Raw genomic sequence first — 12,099 nt, forward strand, 5'->3', positions numbered from 1 at the left:
GTTTATCTCGATCAAATGCACAAATTATATTCGTAACAGTTCACAAAACTTAAAAATGAATAATAATTAATGCATAAAGAAAGCGTTGCTTTATTTAACACTTTTACAATTCATAAAAATAGTAACAATTGATTTCTTACTTTTCATGAAAATTATGAAACTATTTACCTAAGTGTTCAAATCATACAGTTTAATTACTAGCACATGTCATTGTATGTTAAGGAACGAAGATACCAGCTGTAAGCAAAAACATTAAAATGTATTTAACATGTTTCGATTATTATTAAGTCTTTTTTTTCACATCTGAAAAGAAAACAACATGACATTGTGATATTTTTTAACATATTTATGAAATTACACACACACACACAAAAAGAAAATCAATACTTACGAGTAAACAGTAATCCCAGGAATATTTTTTGAAAATCTATTTGTGCATCCATATGCAATATAAGCTGACATGCTTCAAAAAGAAAAGGGGGGAAATGTTACAATTACAGACTTCCTTGCACAAGTCACAGTGATAACAGTAACATGGCCGCCAAGCTTCACCGTTTGAGTTGAACCTTCCCTCCTTCTATTCTAACCTCCTTGGTTTTAACCAAGAAGGTTAGAATAGAAGGAGGGAGGGTTCGCAGTTTCCTCCACTATCGGGGAATCAAACTCCACCGAACAAGCGGCGTCCATGTTTGTAACTTCAAAACATTGTATTACGGCAGTGAAACGTACGTGTTAAGCTGTTCCGTGCATGTGTTTTCCACTACAAATATGCAAAATTCATAATGAAATACTTCGCTATTGTTAGTTTTTTGTTTTAAAGTTATAAAGATGATATCCGTAATTTATTACGTACAGAAAATCATTAATAAATAGTTCGAAATCTAAGTGCATGTGCATAACATTAAAGCCTTTAAAAATAATGTTTCTGCATATTTCAAAAATTTGTTTAGGTTTTATTAGCAACCTGTTGGGTGTACTTTCCAGTTTTTCCTTTAAAAAGTGATATTTCTGATTTATCTACAATATTGTAATTTATTAAAGAATCACTTAAAATATATTTAACCTGAAATTAATAGCAATCTATCTAAAAAAATAGTCACAGGTTGCATTTTTTTTTTAATGAAAGTTTTAAATAGATTCTTTTCACAACCAACAAACTTATAACAACAAGAAAATAAATATTAATAAAATAAAACAGATTTATGTGAATTCAGTTATTTTAGTTTATGCGCGTTTCTTATTCATGAATCTCAAAGAAATTGCCCTGAATTACAGAAATATACCTATACCTATACCTATATTTTTGGATAATCTTTCCACATGTTCAGTTGTGTAAATATTTTACTTACTTTTATCGCTATACTGCCCACAAATTTGTAAATTTATGCAAAAAATTTTAACAACAGAAAAGTTAGTTTATCTTGATCAAATGCAGAAACTATATTCTAAACAGTTAAAAAAACTTTAAAATTAATAATAATTACTACATAAAGAAAAGCATTACTTTATTTAACACCTTTACAATTTATAAAAATAGTAACAATTGGTCTCTTACTTTTCATGAAAATTATCAAACGAATTAACTAAAACGTTCAAATTATACAGTTTAAATCCTAGCATACATCATTGTATGTTAAGGAACAAAGATGCCAGCTACAAACAGAAACATTAAAATGTATTTAACATATTTTGATTTTTATTAAGTCCTTTTTTTCACATCTGTAAAGAAAACATGACATCGTGATATTTTTTACCATAGTTATCAAATTACATAAAAAAAAGAAAATCAATACTTACGCGTGAAAAGTAATCCCAGGAATCTTTTTCGAAAATCTGTTTGTGCATCCATATACAACACAAGCTGACATGCTTCAAAAAGAAAAGAAAACAAGTATTGCAATTACAAACTTCCTTGCACAAGTCACAGCGATAACAGGAACATGGCCGCCAAGCTTCACCGTTTGAGTTGAACCTTCCCTCCTTCTATTCTAACCTCCTTGGTTTTAACACGTATATACAAAAATGGAACTGTAATGCGAGTCTTGAATTAAGGATGCTTCGAAGTATCATCTGCTTCCTTCCCTTCATTGAAACCTGCAAACGTCGGTGAATATTTTCTTGTAAGCTTCATACTACTTCATAAAGTGAAATGTGCAATCTGACTAGCAATATCTTCTTCAAAATGTTAAGCACTGCTTAACAACTGTAGAAAAATCATTTCATTTAGTCGAAATGTAGCATGTATGATATTATTGCATAAATTCATAATTAAAATATTATATATTCTTGGGCAAAAAGTCATATTTCTGTAAAACGTAGTAAATTTATTCTTCGTGAAGTGTTCCTGGAATTCATGGCATGCGTGAATCGTCCATTAGATACTTCTCATGCATAATATGCATTCATATTTTTATTAGCAATTGTCAGTTTGGGATAAATACACCAGAAGTCAGTGTGAAGCCTCCAAGAATTACTTAGACAAGGGTAAAATTTCTGTAAGCCGATCACTTTTACATCTATGCAGAACAGGATTAACATTGTGAGGTTTGTAGCCAGTAATATGGTATCAAGGCTGTCAACTTATAGTTGATATATGTGAAAGAAATTTGATGATAGTATATGTGAAAGATATTTGATGTCTTGGAGGTATATAACATTTTTCCAAAAAAGAAGGGATTTTTAAAAGAATCGTGTATATCGCACAAGAAAGAAGTCTTGTGTGTGAATTATGGAGCAAGATATTTAAATAAAGGGGGGATTTAAAAAAGCATATGTTGGCCCGTACAGGAGATAAACCTCATGTGTGTGAGATATTACACAGTCATATAGAGAAAAGCATAAATTAAACATGCACATACTTGTTCACACAGCAAAGAAACCTCGTGTATCAAGCGTGTAACAAATAATTAACACTGAAGCGTATCTTGAGCCAACACATGTTTATTCATACAGAAGAGAAATCTAATATGTGTGAGGTATGTAACATGTATTTAGCTGAAGAGCAATTTAAAATTTGATTAATGTATGTTAAAGACATTTAAACAAACATATGTTTACACATACAGGAGAAAAACCTCATATATCTGAGGTACGTAACAAATCATTTGAGCTAAAGGGTAATTTAAACAAACATATGCTTATTCACACAGAAGAAAATCCTGATGTGTTTTGTGAAATATGTAACAAATCATTTAGAAAAAAGTCTGATTTAAGCAAGCATAAGCATATTCACACAGGAAAGAAACCTCATATTTGTGAGGAATGTCACAAGTCATTTAGACAAGCCGGAGATCTAAAAAGGCATATGTGGATCCACACAGGAGAGAAACCCTATATGTGTGAAGTATGTTACAAATTATTTGGAAAAAAGTGTGATTTAAGTGAGCATAAGCTTATTCATACAGGAGAGAAACCTCATGTGTGTGGGGAATGTCACAAATCATTTAGACAAACAGGTGATCTAAAAAGGCACATGCGAATCCACACAGGAGAGAAACCACACATGTGCGAGGTATGTAAACAGTCATTTAAGGAAAAGGGTAAATTAAATAATCATATGCTTCTTCACACCGGAGAGAAGCCATATGTGTGTGAGGTATGTAACAAGCCATTCAGACTAAAAGGTAATTTAAATGAACATATGCTTATTCACACAGGAGAGAAACCACATGTGTGTCAGCTGTGTAAACAGTCATTTAGACAAAAGGATAATTTAAACAAGCATATGCTCATTCATACAGGAGAGAAACCTCATGTGTGTGAGGTATGTAACAAATCATTTAGGCATAAGAGTGTGTTAAACCAGCATATGTTTATTCACACAGTAGAAAATCCTAATATGTATCATATCACATCATATACACAAAAGCATGATTTAAATGAGCTTATGTTCATTCATACAGAAGCAAAACCTCATGTGTGTCAAGTATGTAACAAATCATATAGGAGAAAATTTGATTTAAGTGAGCATAAGCGTATTCACACAGGAGAGAAACCTCATGTGTGTGGAGAATGTCAGAAATCATTTAGACAAAAGGGTGATCTAAAAAGGCACATCCAGATCCATACAGGAGTGAAACCTCACATGTGTGAAGTATGTAAACAGTCATTTAAAGAAAAGGGTAAATTAAATAACCACATGCTTCTTCACACTGGAGAGAAACCATATGTGTGTGAGGTATGTAACAAATCATTCAGACTAAAAGGTAATTTAAATGAACATATGCTTATTCACACAGGAGAGAAACCACATGTGTGTCAGCTATGTAAACGGTCATTTAGACAAAAGGATAACTTAAATAAGCATATGCTTATTCATACAGGAGAGAAACCTTATATGTGTGAGGTATGTAACAGATCGTTTAGGCAGAAGAGTGTGTTAAACCAGCATATGCTAATTCACATTGAGGAGAAGCCTCATTTATGTGAGGTATGTAACAGGTCATTTAGACAGAAGGGTTGCTTAACCAACCATATGCTTATTCACACAAAAGAGAAGCCTCACATGTGTAAGATATGCAACAAGTCATTTAGACAAAAGGGTGATTTAAAAAGGCATATGCTGATCCACACAGAGAAACCTGATGTTTATTCGAGCAAGTTAGATTAAAAAAGGGTACTTACATACTATGACAACTACCTAGATATCCCGCCAAAACTGGCAATCCTTGTAGGTTATACAGGTTATAGAAGGCACTAAGATAAAGAATATTATCCCGCACTTGTTATTACCACACCTTCTTTTGCTACATTTACGCAGATTATGTTTAGGTTAAACACGGGAAACTTTTTGTAGCAGATTATGTTTAGGTTAAACACGGGAACTTTTTGTAATTATTATTTTCCCAATGGATATCAACATTTTGCAACTTCCTTCAAACGAACAGGAAGCGATAGAATTTTTCAGAGGCTGGAATTCTACCCATAGAACGCATTTGTTTGGCCATGATGTGAAGTTTTATAATTTGTATATATATTCGGGATTTTTGGTTCTTAAGTTTTTGTTCCTTTATAATTAGGGCTTTAATTTTTAAAAGAATTTATAAACATAAACCAAAAAAACGGCAATGGAGATCTTTATAGCCACATGTTGCCAATGTAGTCATCATAATACATAAATACCAAAAGTAAGGACTTGTTGATACAGCAAAAAAGAAAAAAAATCCTCATTATATGATGTATGTAACTATTCATTTCATGTAAGCTTTTAATAAACCATTTGTTTCCATAAGAAGAAAAGGTACTATTCCGTTTTAAGGACTGTAAAAAATTGCAGCGAAAATGTATGAGCAAAAGCGCCAAATCTAGCAAACGCGCCCATCTAACAGCGCGCCAAATCTAGCATATGCGCAGATTTCAGATTGCGTAAGTTTATATAGTTCTATATTTCTTAACACGCCATTGAAATACTAGTTTTATTTTTAAATCATTTTTTAATATCCTATGGATTTAACAATTTGGGAATTGCTCATGACGAAAAGTCAGTCTGCAATAGAATTTTGGGTACAGTGCAGAATCACCCACTGCTTGACGCGTTTTTAAGAATTGCACATACTCAGTATCCATGTACACATCGACCTATTTTCACATCAAAAAGATAAAAAATCCCAGAATTGCACCGCACACACCCTTGACTTTATCTATGCACACATCGACCATTTTCACGTAAAAAGTAAAAGAAAATTGACAAACATCCAGTTGTTTTTACCCTTGTAAAAAGTGGCAAACAAATAAGTGGGCGATTCTGCACTTTAACAGAGAATTTTTTCAAATAAAAGGCATCATTCATTATAGAAAATTATGTTTGAACAACCAAAGAGATGAAATTATGCTTTCTCGATAACGAAATAGTGATGCAGGCATCCATTCAGTAACGTTTAGCAATTTTTATATAAATTATAATAATGATCTGAAATAGTTATTTACTCTTATGCTTTCATTCTGTCATGTTTAGCCTTTTTTATATAGATTATAATAATAAAAATGTATTATATGAAATTAACCTTTCATCTAAATTAAAACATCAATCTTATATAGTTATATACTACTATTATACTTCCTTTCTTGCGTTAGGATTGCCATAATTATTTTTGGCAGCACTGGCATCAATAATAGTTTGGCGATTTTTTACGCCGCTCAAAACCGAATAGTACCGAAAAAAACTTGTATGCAAAATAAAATAAATCGCAAGCCATTTTAAAGAAATGCTGCATTAAAGCAATGAATGATAGTCTTAAAGTAACATATACTTAGACTGACTGAAATGTTTTTAGATAGATTCTTTTATTCACAAGCAGACAGACTCATAGCTAGGGTTTTCAGCGCCCAAGGACAGCTGGAGATTTCGCGCCCCCTACTGCTTGCCAAGGACGGAAAACATTTAATTTTAAAATGTCGTAACATCAGTTTGGCGCCCCTTGGATCCTGCGCCCGGGGACAGATGCCCCCCTCTAGCTACGCCCCTGCAAGCAGATGATTTTATTGGCCTAATATCTGCCCATCTCCAAATATGAATCAGTTGCACTTTTAAAAGGTATATTTTAAAATGAACAAAGATGTGAAATGCCGTTGGCGTGTTATTTCTCGCTTTCTTGTCAAAGTTGAAACTCTCTCACTATCCTAGTTTTAAGAAATTGATTTTTGAATTGTGCTACCAGTGCCTTTGATACAGTATGGAGCTTGAATTGTCTCTGATAAAAATGAAAGTTTTTGGAGCAAATATATATATATATATATATTTCTTTTTAGTCCAAAGGGGCATTGACCCTGAAGAACTATTGTTTTTGTTATGCATCAGAACCCTATAAACGGCGTATCACTTTTCTAATTGTTGCCATCAAATACTATCACCCTGTGTTATATTTGAAGAAATTAAATCATGAAGAATCTGCGTAAATGTATGTATGTTTCTTGCGCTGTGATAAAACAGTGGTACCTAGAGCCATCAATTTTGAATGACATAATCCTACTATGAATATGGACATCTGAAAGCCCAAATTTCAAATTTGTTTTATTATCGATTTCATATTTTGTAAAACGTTAATGAATTTTTGATTGACAAACTCAATGATTTCAAAGCGAGCAATGGCAATGTTGTACAGAAAAAACATATAACAAATTCTGAAGTTATGCTTAATTTAAAACTATTTTGTGATATTGTTCTTGAACTGAATTTTATGGTTTAAGTGAGAAAAACGTGATATTTAATAAATAAAGGTAACAGATAAAATGTTTAAAAAATGACCCTTTGGATGTAATTTAAAGTCTGAAACCTTTCAATTTTTTTCTTTTCTTTTTTTTTTTTACTTTCTTTTGGCTTCAAGCTTATGTTTTTATATAGTAGGCACTCTTCTTTGTCTATCCTTGAGTCTTTAGTCCTTACCAGAATATGCTATGTGGATCACTTTCATTTCATCCCCTTGAAATACTACTTCTAAAATTCTGAAGCAAGGCACTGTAGCTTGACTGCTTCAGAGCATGATACAGAATTTATTAATGGATCTGTGAAGAGTCGTATACCGTATTTGATGGCTTATAAGATACACTGGCATATAAGACGCACCCTTATTTATCTTTATTTATTATTATTACCCTTATTATTTTAAGGCTACAGACAAGGAAAAAATGTTTCAATAGACAGTGCGGTGCCACAATAACTTAATATGTGGTTTCTTTTAGTTCTCACGTTTCATAAAAGCCAAATAAATAATTATTGAATGCAATTACCAAACATATTTTTATTAGGGAAAATTAACAAACGGCAAGCTATTTTAAACATGATATGTAGATTTCAATAATGAATAAATGAATGAACGGCAAGCAATCAAACATAATACAAAATATAGCAGAAACAACAAAAAACACAGATTCAAGGAAAACATTGCCTATCATGAAATTAGATTTTAATCACTTTCAAAACCATAAAAATCCTTTTCACTATCATCATCATCATGGAAAATGAGAATATCGTCATCGCTACTGTTTTCGTCATATCACCTTCTTCGAATAATGCATCGTCTTCTGTTCCGTCAAGAGCAGGAGTCTTGTTGGATGGTACATCAAATGTGAGTCGAATTTCATCCATATTTCCTGTTTGACCGAGCTCAAAAGAAGTTTTCTTGTGTGCATTTATAACAAACCTATGTATATTTTCTTCATAATCTGCTGGCATTTTCTGTGCAATAGTTGTTTTTGTGCACATTGATAAGCCTTGCCTTTTCATGAACCTGTAGCACCAGCCCTCAGACCCTGAACAGTTCTGATTCCCATGTTTTTCTGCAAATCCTTTGGCCTCATTGACTATCATTTTGGTTGAAACACTTATCCCAGATTTCCTCTTATCTATCACCCACATTTTTACCACATTTTCAAGTTCAGGCCAAGATGGAGCTGGGCATCCAAGGTTATGTTTTTGTTTTTTAGCAGTCTTCAGTTGATCTTCCTGCAGTAGCCAAGTACGTATTATTTTTTCGATAGGCAGTTGACCGAAATGCCTTGCTGCTGCTCTATTTCCATGCACTTTGACTTAGTTTAACACTCCTAGTTTATATTGAATTGTATAGCTTATTCTCTAGTTTCCCGTAGTCATATTTTCCAGGGTATTTTCTTAAAACAAATACAGTCAAAAGTCGTTAATCGGACACCCATAATCTGGACCTCAAAGCTACAAACGTACTACACAAGCGCCGCATTGACACGTGCACGTAAGACCTTTAAGGCCCATTCACACTTGACACTCAACGACGCTATCGGAGCTAACCGGCGCATGAAACACGGCTCTACCTAACCTAGCTCGTTCACACTTACTAGAAGCGTCCACTAGCGACAGCCAATAAGCGAGTAGGAGTTCGCGCGCGCTTTCATTTGTTTACGTTTCGTAGCAGACAGTCTTCCGCCGTTAATCTTCGAGCGATAGAGCGAATTTAAAAAAAAAAAATGGTTCGATCGAAACGTGTGGTGAGCAGAAAACAACGAAAATGTATTTTGTTGCGGAGTTTTCTTCTTGCAGCATATGTATTGTATAAGACTTTAGTCAAAAAGCCACGAAGTGAGTGGGTGAAATCCATTTACCAGCAGAGAGCAATTCATGGACATCATTCTGCTTTGCTACCTCATCTACGAGAGAATTATCATGACTTATTCTTCAATTTTACGAGGATGTCGGTAAGTACAATTTTCATTGAATATAACAATAATATAGTTATGTTATAGTAGCATTTCCCAAAATTTCAAATTTTAATATACAGTTTTGTTGTAATCCATGCTCATCATGTTTTTTTAAGAGCCTGCTAAACATCAAAATCAAAATCATCATCAAATCAATGAAGGAGATTACATTTTCTGCTTCTTGCAAAAAAATAAATTGAAAATTGCAATTTCTGCATTTTTCTTAAACATTGAGAATTTTAAAATGCATAAAGAAAAGAATGCTTATGTGAAGGATGATTAGTTATTTGTCATTTCCTTTTATGTATGATTTGCAATGTAAAATGAAAGTATGATTTGCAATGTAAAATGAAAATGCTTAGCTTATTTGCTAATTGAAGAATACTAAGAATTGCACAAACTCTGTGTCCATGTACACATCGATATATTTTCACTTATAAAAACATCAGAGAATTGCAGAATCTTGGCATTGCGCACAGCCTTGACTTTGTCCATCAATCTGGTTTTACTTTAAAAAAATCAGTAGAATGATGATGTCATATAATTTTAAACAAAGTTATTCATTGCCAAAATTGAACCAAATTTGTAGCCAATCAAAGCTCCGTAAACTGCATTTTAAATCACACAGTGAAAACTAACTTTAAAAAGGAAATATCGACTTACCTTATTTAGAAATTTCTGTGTCTCCAATCTGTGGTACACAAAATTCCTTAACAGCATCCAAAAACTTTCTAAAGTTATCTGAACTAGAATATGCATACTGCTGTCGCCACATAAATTCACAAAAATAAGAATAAAAAATATCCTACGTAGTGCCGGACTGTAGGTGGTATTTCTTCCGAAAATCCCTTTTTATTATATTCCACATATCTTTGATGGTTTCGAGATGAGCTCCAGTTTCTGAATCCTTAAATGTCACTGTGTGATTTACTGAGATGTGAACGAAGCCATTATCAAAAAGCCAATTGTACGACTTCCAGCAGTTGGATATGATCATTGTTCAGGTAAAATATTCCATTGAATTACATTCGACAAAATTTAATTTCTTCTGTTCTCAACCACTTAAAAAAAAAACACCTTCTATTCTCATGTACTATGTCACCAAACACCCAGTTTACTACTGTCAGCCATTTTACCATGCAAATCACAAAATACTCAATGTACTTAGACACATCGTGTTTTCTTTTTCACAATAATTGCGGAACTCAAATGGAACAAAGAACTAATCGACATCTAACGCAGAAATAAGAACTTACATATATTTTCCCCATCAGTCAAATTCACCTCAATGATGCAACCAATCATGTCTTAATAGGGTTTCTATAACATTCAATTACTCAGGTTACTATAAATGAAACAACAATTTGGCAATAAATTAAACAACAACTTGGTGATAATCCAAGGGACACCCTAAAATATAGACTAACTCAAATTGTAAAGTAAGTTTAGTATTTTTTCATTCACTTCAAGCAGAAAATTTATCTTGATTTCAATAAATAAGGTTGCCTTGATTTTTCTCATATTTCAAATTATTATTGTCACTGCTAGTGATGGGATATCAATTATAAAAAAATGAGTTAACTACCCTAACTATTTTAGGAAAAATGTATGGAAATATATATTAACAAATATATATGTTAAAAGTTTTTTTTTTTCTCTCACATGCACATTGTATATTAATGAATGTATGATAGATAAATAGTAGTAGTAGCAAAATTAAAATAATCCGTGCAGATCGCAATAACACTAATAATTCTATACGTCTTTATTTTCCCTTTTTATTCAGCTCTAACCCATACTGAGTTGTCCGAAGGTTAGTAATTGTGTGCATAAGTAGACTTTGTAATGACTTGCTTGAAGTAATACTGAATATAATTTTAATAAGCATTTTATGGCATTAAAAAGGCCTAGCAGTTCTTTATTAAGGTATGATCAAAACATTCCAAGTACACACTGCCATCATAATAATATGTAAATTTTTATTCTTTATCTTTTGTACAAGCTTCCTCCCCTTTCTAGAATAGTAGCTTAAGTATTCAATGAGTTTTAGTTAACCTTACAGAAATGTTATGATCATTGCATTTCAGTGACCTTTTTTTAATCTCATGAAAAATGCATGTATATAATATTATTGGAATAAAACAAATTTAAAAATTTAAATTAATGAAATACACAGATGTTTAAGCTTTAATTAAAAATACTTTTTTAAATTTATACCTAAATCATATATTTATATTTAAATAATAGGGCAATCAGTTTGATCAGCTGCTTTCCCTGATTGGAAAGAAAATTGAAAAGAAGACGACTCGTTTAAGAAAGCCAATTTCTCCATCAGAAAGGCTGGCACTTTGTTTGAGGTAAGTAAAGACTCATAAATTCAATAACCTCTGTAGTTTCCATTAATTATGTAAAAGAAAATGTGTGTGAGTATATGTACGCACATACACACACATATTTTCCATGTGTATACATATATACAGTGGCATAACTAGGGTGTGCCAAGGGGGGACATCTGTCCCCAGGCGCAGCATCAAAGGGGTGCCAAATTGATGCTACGAAATTTTTTAATGAAATGTTTTCCATTATTGGCACACAGAAAGGGGCGCAAATTCATCAGTTGCCCTCGGGTGCTGGAAACTCTAGCTACGCCTCTGCATATACAGTGCAAAGTCTCTAATCCGCAGGTCCATAATCCGGACCTCAAAGCTACAAATTTTATGCGCATGCGTAAACGTACAATGTGTTTACAATAAGCTAGGCTAAAATTATCTAAGGCATTTCAGTTAATGTTGCAGATTGCGCTGTTCCTTAATCTTCTAATTGGATCCGGCTTATTATTTTTTGCAGACTGTTAGAGCAATTTTATAAAAAGTAAGTTTGAACATTTGATTATGTCAAAAAGAGTTTCAAATTTAGGAGCTGCCAAAGGATCTA

The 12,099-nt window shown here is 32.6% G+C and overlaps 1 protein-coding gene across 1 annotated transcript; it reads left to right on the forward strand.

Moving 5' to 3' along the window:
- The first annotated feature begins 1,750 nt into the window (after window positions 1–1,750).
- Window positions 1,751–7,578, forward strand: LOC118195168 (uncharacterized). Its single transcript, XM_035366426.2, has one exon. It carries the CDS (start codon window positions 3,050–3,052, stop codon window positions 4,607–4,609), a length of 1,560 nt encoding a protein of 519 aa, XP_035222317.1. The 5' UTR covers window positions 1,751–3,049; the 3' UTR covers window positions 4,610–7,578.
- Window positions 7,579–12,099: the final 4,521 nt, after the last annotated feature.

The sequence above is a fragment of the Stegodyphus dumicola genome, chromosome 6 (assembly GCF_044657685.1).
Source record: "Stegodyphus dumicola isolate Sdum_Otavi_A_Nest chromosome 6, ASM4465768v1".
Classification (NCBI taxonomy): Eukaryota; Metazoa; Arthropoda; class Arachnida; order Araneae; family Eresidae; genus Stegodyphus; species Stegodyphus dumicola.